We start from the raw sequence: 17,017 nt of genomic DNA on the forward strand, positions 1-17,017 counted from the left end.
ATACTGAAGATACAATCTTAAGGAAGTCTTAAAGAATGCTTCTAGTTTAGTGAAGCTGGATTAACAGCATTTGTGTCATGCGGAAAGTGTTTTTGATTCATCCCGATTACATCAGTTTCTCACTGACACCAAATGTATTTTACATACAACCTAAATTCATCTGTGTAACTCGGTCTAATGTTAGCTGACTACATTCAGTTGAGTATGAACATAAGTAGGCCATTGCTTGTGATCCCTGTGACGGGAGAGAGAGCCGGGGGACGAGCGGTGTGTTATGATGAGAACATATATTTAGATCATATTATGATCCGTTAGTTACATTATCCAGTCCGTGTGGTCAGATAATCACCACAGATGAGCGGACGTGATGGAGAACAGCCAATGTAACGCACGGCAGCATTTTCAGGTTTTTGGCGAAAATCACACGAGCTGACAGATATTATCACTGAAATATAATTCACTTTAAACAAAGGGAAATCAGTTTCTCTCGTTCATGGTGGAAGCCACACAGAAAGCAGCCTGGTCACTGCCATGCTATCAAAATAAAAGTAGCCTAATTGTTTATAATTATATTTACTTATGTAGTTATAAATCCTGTAGGGTAAATACAGATTCCAGAATGCTACATTTATTTCCGTATTTTTGCCAAGGTAAAATAAAAAAATATTCTCCTTCAAACATTTTTAAAAGCTTTCAGAATTAGTTTCTTTGTTTTTGTTTTCTCTCTTTTCGATTCTGAAGAGTGACTAGTCTGTTCTTTATAGTTATTTTCTCTTGCTCTTTTCTATTCAGTCATGCAAGGTGTCATTTCCCTTTTGAAAATTAACCATGGATTTATTAATAATACGAACAAAAAAAAACTAAACTAAAAAAAACTAAAAAAAAAAAAAAAAAAAAAATCCAACCACATTAACCACGGTTTTCAGTTATTCCTGTTTTTGGTTTGCAACGTACTTTAAGTGTTCGGTTTGGTTTTGAATGAAAACTGGTTTGTTAACGCCTCATGCACTAAACCATGAGTGATGCAGTTTCGTTTTCGCTGAACAGAATCTTTCTGGCGAACAGAAACCTAGAGACTCAGAGCTGAGTGTCTTTATCAGTCTCAGTGTGATCGCTGGATCTCACTCTTCATCAGGACCACTGAAGGTAGGAGAGATAACCTCGTCTACATGCACGTTTGTGAACTGTTACTAATGTAATATAATACTATAATGTTACAGGCTATAATATAACTCAACAATATACAGGCTATAATATAACTCAACAATATAACATGACAATATGTATTTTTATTTTAAAAGTTAAAAAAAGATCGCAATTTTGTCTTTTTATTTCTATTTATCACAAGTATGAATATTTTGCATAGCATATTTTTATACATAATCCACAATTGTTCTTATTTTGCCTTCTGGGAAACATCTTTACCAACAATCTTTAAAATGCATTTAATAGCCTACCTGTTATTATAAAAATATTATGTATTATTTAGCAAGCATGTAAGCACCTTAATCAGAGATGAAAATTACAATTTTCAGTAATTTAAGGTAGGCTAATTTACCACAGAGATGTACTACACTGGTTTTGATGAAACTAGTTTTGTTTTTTTCTTTTATAAAAAATAATTTCAAATATTTAAAATGTTTGATCGACACCAGTGGTTCTTGAGGCAAAGTTGTTCAGAATGATGACATCTTAACATGATTGTGTGTATGCAACTGGTGCAGAGCAAAATGGGTGGAGCTTGACATATTGCTCAGGGTGATGGGCAGTCAAGCTCCACTGATTAGGTCCAGAGAGAGAGAGAGAGAGAGAGAGAGAGAGAGAGAGAGAGAGAGAGAGAGAGAGAGAGAGAGAGAGAGAGAGAGAGAGAGAGAGAGAGAGAGAGAGAGAGAGAGAGAGAGAGAGAGAGAGAGAGAGAGAGAGCGCTGCTGGAAGTCAAACTCCACCCATTGGCTCTGCTGTGAGTAGCATCTATGTGTTTCTGTGACACGTTAGCCTTCTTTAGCATCAGTGAATGTTTGCAGCTTTTGTAATAGTTGTGTATGAGTCTTCAGTGTGAAAAGTTGGATCTCAAAATCTTACAGTTACTGTTAGAAATGAGCAAATAATCCGAAAACGCTGGAAAATCAGCATTTTCGGTTTAACCGTTCAGGACAAACATGAGACTCATGAACAACCATCACAAAACATGACAACTTTAGTTTAGGCCACAGGAGACCAGAGAAAGCAAGGCAAACTAGCAACTTATAATGTGTATGGAAACAGAGATTACATTTACAGTATTATTATAACAATTACCATGGGATAACTGTTCAAAAAAGGCTTATTTTAAGAATTTGCAGAATTTGACTTTTCTGAAACTTTTTACCTACAGGGGAATGTGAAAGAAGAATCATGAGTTCACCGTCGAGGCAAAAGAAGAAAAAGAAGTATGTGGTTTTATTCACTGCATGATTTTGTAACGTTATGTTCAGTTTTGGTTTCGTTTTCTCTGTGTTCTGTTCCTCCCTTTACGGAAAAGAATTGTGCTATTGTGCTATAAGTGTGCTATTAGTATAAATAACTAAAAACAAGAAAGGATACTTTCTGTCTACTTTTTATGTACTATACTGTTTATTCAAAATGTATTCACTGTTCTCGCTGACTAAGTTTATGGTCAACGAAAGGCTTTTCTGATAATGTTAGGCTACGTGACATACGTACTTCAAAGTGTACTTTCATAAACTAAAAAAAAAAGTACTGCAAGTATTAAAATAGTGACCTACTGTACTAGTATACTTATAAGTTCACTTGTAGTACAGATAAAGTACAAATGAGAAATGTAGTTGTGAACTAGTTGTGCACTTATAGTACACTTAAACGTATACTTTTATATACTAAAAAGTGGGCCAATTTAGTCCCAAGCAGTACACTTACGAGAACACTACTAGTACATTGATATTAATATACTCACTACATAAAGTATACTTAATAAATATACTTCAACATTACTTAAGTATACTTCATAAAATTAGCTTAAAATTAACTTTTTCGTAAGGTTAGGGTTATGCTTTTTGTGTAAGGCATGTTTTAATCATTATGCTTTACTGGAAAAATGTATTTAGTGCCATACATGGTCCACACGCAAATATGGTGAACTTGCATATACACATACATTGAGTCAGCCAATACCACAGTGTTTCCTCTACATTCCTTCAAGTGGTGCACCAACACAGTACAAAAATTACCACCACACCACATAGGTAAAATGAGAAATTGAACAGTACAAACAAAACATAAATACAAACAAGCACAAGGTCCAGTGTTTAGAAGCAGCCCTTTAATTAACAGAGATGGCGGTAAGATATTACCCTCTGCCACCACAGCCACAAAACAATTACGAAGGAAATATGTAACTATGAAAACGGTGGGGATTCCGTCCATCTCTGCTTAGGGCATGGGCGTGGCTGACCCACGAGCAGGTGAACAATAGCCGCTCTTCCACTGTGGGGCCGAAAGGTTCTTAGAATGGTAAGGAACGGTTCCAGTTGTGTTTCCACTTGAGCCTGGTAAGGCACGGCACGATTACAAACCATTCTCGGCCCGGAAGGCCTACGCACTGTTAGCTAGAACCGTGCTGGTAGAATGCATGTGACGTCGCCACTCAGGATTGGTCACTTGTCTGTAGCTTGGCTACCAGTTTCTCTCTAGCTGGCTAAGCGCACTATTTGAGCGACATAAATACAGATTAATAAGAAAATTCAAAGAAATGCTGTTTTCAAACCAGCACCTCCCCGCTCGACACAGAGGGTCTCGTCTAGAGGTCGACCGATTCATGAGTTTTGCTGATTAATCGGCACAGATAGCTGATTGGTGGAACAATCGGTTATCGGCAAAAATCCACTCTGATAGTTTTTACGAGTTGTGTCTGTTGCTGGAGCGGCTGAGACGGAAGCGCTGTTATTACACAGTACAAAAGCTCTGAGAAGGGTCTGCTGGCAGTATATAGCACGAGAGCGGCCTCTAGAGGCCAAATAAAAACTATCACTGATGCCTTGTGTGAGGCTGCACACAGCGCTGACACATCAGATGCACGTTTAAAACATGACAGCGAAACGGTATGATTTTAATGTTACAAAAAAATTTCTGAAGATTTTGTTCTGTTAGAACTTCTCATTTTAATATTCATATTTATACGTTTTTAATTTAGCACATTTTCATGGATCAGTACTGTTTTTTTATTTTTTGTTATAAAGTTCAGCACTGGTTTACTTATGTTTTTTTTTATTCAGTATCCATTTTAAAAACTATCGGTCGATTAATCGATTATCGGCAAGTGCGGTCCAACCTAGTTATCGGTACACTCTAAAAAAAAAAAGGTTCTATATGGCACCAAAAATAGTTCTTGGCTCGTAATCATAGGGGAACCTTTTTTAGTGCTATATAGCACCATTTTTGGTGCTTCAGTGGTTCTTCAGCGGTTCTTCAGAGGTTCTTCAGCGGTTCTTCAGAGGTTCTTCACCGGTTCTTTGACTAAGGTGCTATATAGCACCTCTGAAGAACCACTGAAGCACCAAAATTGGTGCTATATAGCACTAAAAAAGGTTCCCTTATGATTACGAGACTTTTTTTTTAGAGTGTATCTGTAAAATCCACTATCGGTCGACCTCTAGTCTCGTCTCATTCGCTGGGTCTGACGGAGAGCCACATGAGGAGTCGCATGATGACTCTGTGTCATTGGCGGCATCTGATGCTGAGGATTGGTCGGGCTCCATTGAAGACCCCGTCCCCTTGCTGTCTCAGCACCGCAGCGACTCTCACCTGAGTTTCTCACCTGTCTAAGCCCTGCAGGACGATCTCAGCCATAGCTAGTAGGGCCTACACGTCCGCTGGCCTGGCAGGCTCCGCCCTCCACTCGATGGTGGTCCTCCAGGTTTTCCAGGCCAAGCTCCTCCATGCTATGGACTATAGACCTGGCCCTGTGCACCACGAAAGCCACTGCCCAGGCCATAGGCAGATCCATGGCCAGCCTTTTGGAGCGACACCTGTGGCTCAACTTGACAGAGATCAAGGACGCCGACAAGGCCGTCTTCCTTGATTCTCCTATCTCCCCTGCCAGTCTCTTCGGCCCTGCGGTGGGTGGTTTTGAAAAGCACACCGACTCAGTAGCAGACAAAGCCAGCCCCTGCAGCTACTCAGCCCCGTCCAGTACCTTAGCATAGCAGCGCCTCAGTCAGACTAAACGCTTCACACCCAAGCATCAGGGACCCCGGCCTAAGATAACGCTGGACCCTGAGCAGAGGAAGCAGTTCTTCCTGCAGAGCAGCAAGAGCAAGGCGACTTGCGTTCGACGGGAAGGCTTACCAGTATACAGCCCTAGCATTCGGACTATCCCTGGCCCCTTGCACTTTTACAAAGTGCATAGATGAAGCACTTTTCCCTTTGAGACAAATGGGAATTCGCATCTTGAACTACCTCGACAACTGGCTCGTTCTGGCCCGGTCGGAGGTGGAACTAAATTTTCACATATCTGTGTTCCTCAGCTATATAGAATGCCTGGGTCTCCGAATAAACACAGCCAAGAACTTGTTGCTTCCCAGGCGATTTTAGACTCTGCCCAAATGAGGGCGTGGCTGTCAGACGAGCACTCGCGGACTATCTGCCCGCTCGCACGCTCCTTTGAAACAGGGACCAACAGACCCCTCAGAACCTTTCAGAGGATGCTAGGCCTCATGGTCTCAGCTTCATTAGTACATCCGCTGGGTATGCTGCACATGCGCCCCCTGCAGTACTGGGTAAAACTACAGGTTTCTCCACAAGCTTGCCACTCTGCCATCTTTTGATCAGAGTAAGCCACGGCTGTGTCAAAGCCCTGGCCCCCTGGTCGAAACCCCCTCTGTTCGAGGGTGAGCTTTGGGAAAGTCTCGAGATGGATGATGGTCGGCACAGATGCCTCCAACACAGGTTGGGGTGCTCTGTGCGAGGGTGAATAGGCCTTTGGCTCATGGTCGTGCAAGGAGACACGGTTGCACATCAACTGCCTGGAAATGCTGGTGTTGTGCTAGACCACAAGACCTTCCTAACACATCTCTCGGGTCACCACGTCCTGGTCTGTACGGACAACACGACAGTGGTTTCCTACATAAATCGCCACGGTGGGCTCAGGTCGAAACGGCTGTACAAACTAGCCAGAGGTCTCCTATGGGCGAATGGCAACATGCGCTCGCTAAGGGTGGCGCACATGCCGTGCAGACTGAACCAGGGAGCAGATATGCTGTCCCGGGGCTAAATGTCCCCCTGGGAATGGACCCTCCATCCCCAAACGATTAAAATGGTACACTCTAAAAAAAAAAAGGTTCTATATGGCACCAAAAATGGTTCTTGGCTCGTAATCATAGGGGAACCTTTTTTAGTGCTATATAGCACCAATTTTGGTGCTTCAGTGGTTCTTCAGAGGTGCTATATAGCACCTTAGTCAAAGAACCGGTGAAGAACCGCTGAAGAACCACAAAAGCACCAAAATCAAAATTGGTGCTATATAGCACTAAAAAAGGTTCCCCTATGATTACGAGCCAAGAACCATTTTTGGTGCCATATAGAACCTTTTTTTTTAGAGTGTATGGAATGTTTTAAGGAGGGCAGGGATCGACCTATTCACCTCCAAAGACAACTGTCATTGCCCAATATTTTGGATGGTCTTGCTCTATTGTGTTTATAACCCATCGTGACACACCAGGGCAGGACGCCGACCCTCGTGTGGTGTGGAAGAGTGCTATTTTTTTGAGGTATTTATGTTTTCAACGTCATTGCCCTAAGCTTTTCACCCGCTGGTGGCTGGCCCAGTCAGTGGGCAGGAACGACATGATTGGCTTGTTCAAGGGAGCCAGAATGCTGGATTGCTATCACTTTAGCCTACACTTCTATGGGCATGCTGTGCCCCATAGGCATCAGGGCTCACTCCACCAAGAGGCATGGCCTTCTCCTGGGCGTGTTCCAGCAGAGTATCTATTGGTGATATCTGTAGAGTGGCCGGCTGGTCTTCGCTGTCTACCTTTGCCATATTTTACAGTTTGGAAGTCCCTCTGTAGGCATGTATCCTTTCTGTATGATTTTTAAAAAAAGAAGGTGAGCCTCAACGAGCCCAACCCTTCACAGTTAGCGCTTAGGGTCTATAACTCAAACGTCCCTGCACTGCAAGCATATAAGTCCTTTCATTATGATTGTGACCGGCCTCAGTGAGCCCGGCCCTTAACATTTTAGGGTCTTTGCCCCCTTAATACGACATGTCAATAAACTCTAGCTTGGTACCCTTATACTAACGTCCTAACTTGGGTTAAGCTACACGTCGTTACGCTTATCATAAAACGGCGTGATTGGATAGGTTATAGCGATGCAATATGACTGACCGTTCCAAAGGGAACGTACTCGTTAATAACGTAACCTCGGTTCCCTGAGATAAGGGAATGAGTATTGCGTAGACTGCCGTGCTATGGCGCAAACAACGAGTGATCATCACTTCAGTCGATAAAACCTGAATCCATGGCAATTTGAACGTCTTTTATAGGCCATTCTGGCGGGCTCTGCTCTCAGGTCGGCGTGCTTCGCACTGATTGGTTTGCGCAGTTACGCCACTCTGCCATTGCTTCGTGCAGTTCCCACTGACCAGCCAGTAGCGCGCGAGAAAGCCTCAACACTGCAATGGATGTGCAGTAAGCACTGCGTTATTTTATAAAAGGCTTCAGTATTTCGGAGAAAATGAGTTTTCCCCTAGCGTCTAGCGACGCATTACTCGTTCTCTTATCTCAGGGATAAGTACGTTTTTGATTGAGTTCACATGGTTACGTTAATTATCCCTGTATGTATTTAAGCACTGATTTCCCCTACTTCACCTGTCTGGTATTGTCATTGTTATATTTCTGGTTGTGTTATATTTCCTGAAGATACACCAAAGTGTTCATTGTTTGGATTTATGAAAGACTGTTTTTGTTTATTATCTCCTGCGTTGTATCTAATACTAATTAAGCATAACATCTAAAACTAATATGGTGGAGAGGAGTGTTAAAATACACTGAGAGTCATCAGATAAAGCATGTTTTAATATGTACAAATATAATATGTTTTAATATGTACAAATAATCTCAAGCATACTAAGAATTTATTTATTAAGCTTGTACTAAGTCTATTACACAGTGAACCTTGAATTTCTTCTGTATGTGTTTTGTGCAATTTGTGATAAACTATACATTGTTCAATGCAGAAATAAATTTGGTGCGACATCTCCACCGTTCATTGATTACTTGAAGGAAATCTTGAGAAGGTACCCAGATGGGGGACAAATATTGAAGGTAGGTAAAACATTTTTTTTTAATCCATATATATCATTGTATCTGTTGATAATATTTATCCTGTCACATATCAGGAGCTGATCCAGAATGCAGATGATGCAGGAGCTTCACGTGTGGTGTTTATTCATGATGAGAGGCATTATGGGACTCAGAGCCTGTGGACTGAAGAGCTCGGAAAGCATCAAGGTATTTGAGTCACAAACACTGGGATCAGATTTAAGAGAGCTTTTTTAGCTTTCTAAATGCAACAAAGATATTACACTCTAGGACTTTGCATTTGTCCTCATTCATAACGTCACAACCATAAAGAGATTTACAACTCTACCTTCTGCCATTTTTTTGAATGGAAAAGGAGTTCTGAGTTCTGAAAGTTACAATACATTTTTATAATAAATAAAAAAATGTTCTCATAATCAATATTTCATTCTTGATATGTAGCCTTGTGTGTCAATGCAGGACTACTGTAAGCAGATTTACTGTAACTATCCAAGGCTGTTAATCAATTTGTTAAAGTCATCGATTTGCATTTTTTCAACATATTTTTTAAAGAATACTTGTATGTTATTGTCACAATCCACGCCTGTCCCGGACTCCATTTCCCATGTTCCTCCCTGTCTCACACCTGAACTCACTTCCTCATCATCTCTCCCGCTCTCCCCGGATTCCCTGCACCTGTTCGTCATCATCTACAATCCTTTATATTGACTCAATCCTCTGCACTCCTTGTCCATTCTTGTTTATGTTACTGTGTTGTTTGCTATATCGTGCCTTCTTTTGAATTAAACCAATCTTATTTGAAGTCCGCTTCCTGGTTTTCCTCGCCTGCCTGACTGATTGTAACAGTTATATTATAGCCTACTTACATTTATTCAAATTATATTTTACTTATATTTTATTTAGGCTAATAGGCTACTAATATTTATTATATTATTCTATATTCTATTCTGACTCAACTCAAACACAACGCAGCAGCTTTTACGCGTGCTTGTGAAAGCATCAACAGGTAAATGTAGGCTATTTCAATAACATCTTAGGAAACTTTTAGCTCGGTTGCTATGTGTCATGAGTATAGACTGTAAAAAATATGGACGTAGTGTCTGTGACGTCACCCGTAGGTTTCTGAAGAGCAGTTTTGAAAACTAAAGCCTGCCATCGCCATCTTGGCAGCGCGTCACTGTGCGTCACTCCCGGATAACTGAAAATGGGCAAAGAGGCGGGACGTGGGTGGAGCTGAGATGCCTGGTTGCTGAAACCACGCCCACCTAGCTCGACCATAGTGGCAATCCACCTGTCCCTCAAAGTGGCCACGCCCTTAATTATGCAGAACTTTAAGGCTTAATATAATCTAAACGGATGAGTTATAAAAAAAATCCCCCCCTCACATTTGACATGAAGGACAACATTAGCTATATAGACCAAAACCACCTTTACCAGGCTGTAGACATATTTTTTTCTGCTGTAAAGTTGAGCATTTTTACATGAGGGAGATACAGATTTGACTCCCTTTTGGAGCCGGTCTCTAGTGGCCAGTCGATGAATAGCGGTTTAAGTCACTTCAGTGTTGGCTTCAAGAGAGACTGCGAGATCGAACATCGCTTATTATAAACCCATCCAATGTATCTGCACCAGGTGCATTGTTGTCATAACTCACCACCCAGCATACAAAAAATACAAAAGTCATAGCTCACCGCTGGCATACAGTATGGGAGACATAACACATTTTTATCTGCCATGACCAGTATTTGACCAGATACTGAAAGTCTTTCCTGTGCTAAAGGCAAAGTGTGTCATATTCAAGGTTTTTGCATGATCAGCTGTTTGTATCTTTGATCTGGCAGGACCGGCTCTCTACGCCTTCAATGATGCAGCCTTCACAGAGGAAGACTGGGAGGGGATTCAGAAAGTCGGCAGAAGCATCAAGCAGGACGACCCAACAAAAGTTGGGAGATTTGGGATCGGCTTCAACTCTGTTTATCATATTACAGGTGAAATACTCTACATTAACAGATTGGCTTGTATAACTTTTTTGTGTATTCTTCAAATATAAATAATAGGCTTATATAATAATAATACTGAAAACATATAGGTAGGCTATATGTTTTCAGTATTATTATTGTATGTGCCACAACAGAAAGATACTATGTTACAGAATACAGTAATCCTTTTTTATTGGTTAGTCTATTATTAATAGTAATTTAGATTTTCTTTTCCATTATCTAACACTCACTTAAAGTTCATCTTTAAATAACACACATTTTATAACTGTTAAATATATTTGGCAAATCTCAAAACTGTACATTATAATGTTCTGATTCCTAAATTCACTTGGAGCATTAAAAATGATTTATTTCATATTTCACAGTTTTATCTTTAATCTATTTAGACAAAATAGGGGAAACATTTTATAAATTGAACTCTTTCCCTGCCAGCGTTTTTAAAAAAAAAATAAAAAACCTTTATACGCAAAGATTGCCGAAGGCCCCAGATTATCGTTGTTCAACATTCACTGCACGTTAAAACATCACACTCTTACTTGATCTGGACAAACTGAGTATCATTAGAAATGTTTAAGACTCCAGCTTCAACATTTGACCACTGTTTACAATAAAACTAGGTTGCAGTGATATGTATTTCTTAATTTATGTCAGGTGGGGAAAAAAATGTATCTGTAATTTTGTGATATTTTTAATAGAATAACAACAGACATTCATATTCAGTCACGTCTGCTCCGGTTAATTTTTTAGACAGGATCATCATTTCTATTAACTCTCCACTGATTTATGCTATCTGATGAGCATTAGCTGCTTCCAGCGCTGTCTGTTTGTGTTTTTTCTTCCATGATCTTCCAATGACAAACTTCCTTTACACCTTCCCGTTTCCGTACACAAACAACACCAAAAAGTGCTTCTACATGTGGAACATGAAGCTAATAAACACGATAAAGATAGTAAGTGATTTGTTTGTGATTTTGGTCTGATTTGGCTTATTTTCATAACAATAAAGGATTACATGAGAAATTCTAAGCAGGTGCAGCGATTCTAATAAAAGGATATCAATAACACATTTCAACAACATAATATGACCAAATTCCACATTAGAGCGCAATAGAAGTTATTGCAAACACTCGTTGGTGACATAAAGCGAGTTTTGAGTAAAAGCATAGGATTAATCGTATAAATTGTCTTATGTAGCTTGATGCTTAATGTAGATCTAATGCACCTGCTGCACAGGTGCAGTTATATTTTATGTACTTTGTCAAAAGAATTTTCTCTGGCGGAGCTATGAACTTTGGTCAGGGTCTGGAGCCATCACTGGACTGAATGCTGGAGGGAAGACAAAGTCCTCTCTGGACACTGGACGAGAGACGAAGTCCTCTCTGGACTCGGGACAGGGACAGAAGTTCTCTCTGGACTCGGGACAGGGACAGAAGTTCTCTCTGGACTCTGGACCGGGACGGGCGCCAATGTGTGTGCTACGATGGTCAGCGCTGCATATTTTGAAGAAGACTCTGGGATTGGAGACTGTGGCAACCATCTTAGCTGAGGGCTCATGCATGGCGGCCATCTTGACTGAGGGCTCAGGCATAGCGGCCATCTTGGCAGAGGGCTCAGGCATAGCGGCCATCTTGGCAGATGGCTCTGACGTGGCAGCCATCTTGGCAGAGGGCTCTGGAATGTCGGCCACCTTACACACAACTCTGGCTTGGTGGATACTGCCGTAAAAGAAGACCCGCTCAGCAATAAAGCAAAGTCTATATACTGTGCCAGAGTCAAGTGAGGTGTATTGCAATGCATTAAATACATTGTGTTCCAAATTATTATGCAATTATATCTTTCTCTGATTTTCATAATTAGTCAATGCAAATGACAGGCAATACAATTTATGTTTTTATTGAACACACCACCTAATGATAACAGTATTTATTTCAATTCTTACATCCATTGAACTTTTTTGGAGAGTTTCTGCTTGAATAAGTTTGTAGGATGTCAGAATAGCCTCCCAGAGCTGCTGTTTTGATGTGAACGGCCTCCCACCCTCATAGATCTTTTGCTTGAGGTTGCTCCAAAGGTTCTCAATAGGGTTGAGGTCAGGGGAGGATGGTGGCCACACCATGAGTTTCTCATCTTTTTTGCCCATAGCAGCCAATGGCACTGAGGTATTCTTTGCAGCATGAGATGGTGCATTGTCATGCATGAAGCTGATTTTGCTACGGAAAGCACGGTTCTTCTTTTTGTACCATGGAAGAAAGTGGTCAATCAGAAACTCTACAGACTTTGCTGAGGTCATTTTCACACCTTCAGGGACCCTAAAGGGGCCTACCAGCTCTCTCCCCATGATTCCGGCCCAAAACATGACACCGCCACCTCCTTGTTGACGTCGCAGCATTGTTGGGACATGGTGGCCATCCACCAACCATCCACTGCTCCATCCATCTGGACCATCCAGGGTTGCACGACACTCATCAGTAAACAAGACTGTTTGAAAATTAGCCTGGGCCCACTGCAACCGTTTCTGCTTGTGAGCATTGGCTGAATGATAGGTTTATGCACAACTGCAAGCCTCTGGAGGATCCTACACCTTGAGGTTCGCGGGACTCCAGAGGCACCAGCAGCTTCAAATACCTGTTTGCTGCTTTGTAATGGTATTTTAGCAGCTGCTCTCTTAATCAGATGAATTTGTCTGGCAGAAACCTTCCTCAATCTGCCTTTATATGCACAAACCCGTCTATGCTCTGAATTAGCCACACATCTCTTCACAGTACGATGATCACGCTTAAGTTTTTGTGAAATATCTAATGTTTTCATATCTTGTCCAAGGCATTGCACTATTTTACGCTTTTCGGCAGCAGAGAGATCCTTTTTCTTTTCCATATTAAATCAGGCTCATGTGGCAAACTAATTATCACAGGTGTCTGAAATTCATTTCAGTGATCAAAAGAGCCCTGAGACACCATCCATGAGTTTAATTGAAAAAAAAAAAAGTTATGTTTATGACACTTACATACATTATTGCATAATAATTTGGAACGCGGTGTAAGTTAGATGCTCATTTAAACCATGCCGAAAAATGTCTTTCAGAGCAATGTCATTAAAATCCACATGGTGGCACAGTTCACAAAAATCCTGAACATAATCCTCAACTGATTATCTTGACGAAGGCGCAAGAGGCAAACCGCTGGGTTCATTGTTGAAGTCCATTGGAGGCAAGCTTACTGAACCCAAGTGCAGCTTATTACATCCAAACATGAACACAGTAAACAATTACTTGACTTGATGCTGACTTGACAACATAAACCAAAACATAAACTTGGACCAAACATGGACTCACCCACAATGGGTTACAACATCAATACTACACAATAGTGATGGCCGCTTTCGAAACACTGCTTCATGATGCTTCGAAACCTTTACCAATCTTTTGTTTTGAATCAGTTGCTCGTAGCGTGTTTCAAACTGCCAAAGTCATATGATTTCAGTAAACGAGGCTTTGTTACGCCATAACTGGTTCGAAACGTTTCAACCTGGCACGCCTTTGGAGGGTTTAACAAAATAACGGATAGAGAAACGACACGATCGTTGGTCTGATTGGTTGAAGAACTATCCAATTGCATTCAGAGTCATTTGAACTATGCCTGTTGATCACGCCTTTTGTGGTCTGATTGGTTGAAGGACTATCCAATCGCATACAGAGTCATTTGAACTATGCCCAATGATCACGAACGATCACACCATGAATCATGTGGATTCACTATATCGCCCCCCAGCGATGAATCATTGAACAAGTGTCTATGTCCATTAGTGTTGAGTTAGCAAATATTTGTGAGATAATTGTAATGGTAACTGACCAACATTTATATATGAAAAAAAGCATTAAAGCTTTATCATATAAAGTGAAATCTTCAGAAGAAATTTTTGATTGCCTATATTATTCAATAGATGGACAAAAAAAATAATAATATTACAAATATTTATTTGACAGTGTATGCAGCGTTTGTTTCCCTGTGGTATCGAAAATGGTATTGAATATTGATACTTTTCGAGGTATCGTACCGAAGTTCCAGTATATTCCAGTATATTACCTGATCTCTGATGAGTTCCCCTTCGAGGGAACTCGCACTGCGTTGTCGAGTGACGACACTCTGGGAACGCCCCCAGCGTAGCGCGTCTGAAGTATGAATGAAATCAAGCCAATCTGATTGGTTCTGCGTCATGACGTAGTAGATGACGGCATACCCGGAAGATACAAAGGGACGCTGATGCATACACACAACAGCTTTTGCTCTTCAGCTGAGCACTCTGTGTCAAATATTGTCTGTCTATTTGGTGTTGTTTGTCCTTATATCAGTCAAGAAAACTCTAAAAAAGAAAGTAAAAGATGGCTAGCAAGCAACACTTTAAGAGGTGTGTGCACTCGTGTCCGCGATTCCTTGCGGGCTCGAACACACACCTATTATGTGTGCAATGCCTGGGCGTGCAGCACGCTAGGGCGGCTCTCGAGGGAGCCGCCTGTAGCGAGTGTGATAAGCTGCCGCTCAGGGTGTTGCGCTCTGGATCTGGGCGGAGATCGTGGGGCTCGCAAAGGGATCTCTAAACGGGACACGGGACTGCTGAGGTACTTTCCCTGTCCTCGTCTGAGGATTCCGATGTTCTCCCGCCTCGTGTGGAAGCCCGCGAAGCGGCTTCTTCCCGCAGGGTGGAGGACCCGATGCTTCAGCTGTCTGGCTCCGAGGAGTCAGATGTGTTGAGCATCGAGGCAGGTGATGTGGAGCCTGAGCCATCGCTTCACTCACCCGCTCAAGAGGAGTTGATGGAGGTTTTGACCCGCGCTGTGGCCAAGTTGAGAATTGACTGGCCACAGGAAGAACCTGAAATCCAGCCGCCCAGTAAGCTGGATGAACGGTTCTTCAGGCGCAGGTCTCAACCTCCACGCTGGGGGCTACCGTTTTTCCCGGACTTGCACAATGAGTTGTGCAAGTCCTGGGTTAAACCCTACTCAGCCAGTCTCTCCAACTCCCCAGCGCTTGATTTTGCTAATGTGCTGGGGGCGGCTGAGCAGGGTTATAGCTCTCGCGAGCTATCTTTCTCCCGAGGCCGCCTCGTCCCTTAAGGCCCCGGTGCTGCCCACCAAGCCATGTCGAGACACATCATCGCTGGTGGGCAGGGCCTATATGGCGGCCGGGCGGGCTGGTAGTTGTCTGCACACCATGGCGGTACTGCAGGCCTACCAGGCCGACCTCCTCAAGGAGCTCGACGAGGGTGAAGGTCTGTCTCCGGACGATGTTACAGAAATCAGGAAAGCCACCGACTTGTCTCTCCGCATCACCAAAGAGACGGCCCGCGCTATCGGCCGCTCTATGGCTGGTTTGGTGTGTGTGGAGAGACATCTCTGGTTGAATCTGTTGGGGATGAAAGAGAGAGAGAAATATTTTTCATGGATTCCCCGATTTCACCTTCTGGCCTCTTCGGCGGCGCGGTAAATACAGCCGTCGAGAGATTTCAGGAGGTGAAAAAACAGTCGTGGCTTTCCAGCAATACCACCCTCGTCGATCCAGCTCCTCGGGGAAGGCTGCCTTAAAGGGGCAGCCTCGGCCGTCTGCTAGCTCCTCGCACCGGCAGGTGCAAAAAGAGAGTGTCGCCTCCCGCTCCCCTCCCGAGGGAGCCTGGCAAAGGAGGCGGCGCTCTCGCAGTAAGGCTTCCGAGCCGAAAGTCGATCTGAGGACCGTCCTACAGGTGAAGAAGGCTTTCGCCAAGCGGTCCTAGCTGCGGCCGGACCGCTTAGAGCTGTCCCCCCCTGAGGTGGAGCGACCAAGGTCGTTTTCCCCCTGGAGCTCTCAGGGAAATCAGTGCTGTGTTCCCGCCATCCAAGACGCTTCGGGCCTCACTGGTTTCCCGCCCACGCACGCCGCCTCAGTCGCCTCTACAAAGACCTGCGACTGGGCAGCGAACGCGTCCGCACACCGCAAATCATTCTCGACTGCTCCCTGCCGGTCAGCCGCTTCAGGGGGTCGGGAATGAGGCTTGTTGACACCCGAGGCCAGCCTCGAGAGGCTGGTTCCCTTAGTAGATTATCTCGGTGCATAGGCATGCCTTCTGAGTATTTCTACATGGGCCCTGCAGACTGTAGAGCTGGGTTATAGACTTCAGTTCGGTTCTCCTCCCCCGAAGTTCAGCGGAGTGGTCCGGACTGTGGTCGGCCCAGAGCAGGTTCAGGTTATGGAACAGGAAGTACAAGCCCTGTTAGCCAAAGGAGGCCATAGAACGGGTCCCTCTGGCGGACAGGGAGTCCGGGTTCTACAGCCGGTACTTCATAGTTCCCAAGAAGGATGGAGGGTTGCGTCCGATAATAGATCTCAGGCTCTTGAATCATTCTCTGAGGAGATTCAGGTTCAAGATGCTCACAATTCCAGCCATCGTGAGTCAGATCCAGTTCGAGGACTGGTTCGTCACGATAGATCTAAAGGACGCATACTTCCATATTTCCATCCTTCCATGTCACAGGAAGTTCCTGAGGTTCGCTTTTGGGGGCGAAGCATACCAATATCGGGTTCTTCCCTTCGGCCTGGCACTCTCCCCTCGCACCTTCACCAAGTGTATGGATGCAGCACTGGCTCCGCTGAGACTCCAGGGCATCCATATACTCAATTACATCGATGACTGACTAATTCTAGGCAAGTTGCGTGAGATGGCGGTTTG

The 17,017-nt window shown here is 43.2% G+C and overlaps 1 protein-coding gene across 3 annotated transcripts in view; it reads left to right on the top strand.

The window, feature by feature from the left end:
- Positions 1-995: 995 nt before the first annotated feature.
- The window catches only part of LOC307129550 (sacsin-like), a 33,507-nt gene continuing 17,485 nt past the window's right edge, over positions 996-17,017 (top strand). The window contains exons 1-5 of one of the 3 annotated variants that reach the window (XM_079822072.1): positions 996-1,146; positions 2,375-2,429; positions 8,237-8,324; positions 8,399-8,510; positions 10,163-10,309. In XM_079822072.1, the coding sequence (XP_079678198.1) occupies positions 2,395-2,429; positions 8,237-8,324; positions 8,399-8,510; positions 10,163-10,309 (382 nt within the window). In that variant the 5' untranslated portion in view covers positions 996-1,146; positions 2,375-2,394. Of the gene's footprint in view, positions 1,147-1,787; positions 2,254-2,374; positions 2,430-8,236; positions 8,325-8,398; positions 8,511-10,162; positions 10,310-17,017 lie in introns of those variants that run through there. The other 2 variants (XM_079822073.1, XM_079822071.1) reach the window with 2 other exon arrangements.

Source organism: Gobio gobio (assembly GCF_949357685.1).
Source record: "Gobio gobio genome assembly, chromosome: 7".
Taxonomy (NCBI): Eukaryota; Metazoa; Chordata; class Actinopteri; order Cypriniformes; family Gobionidae; genus Gobio; species Gobio gobio.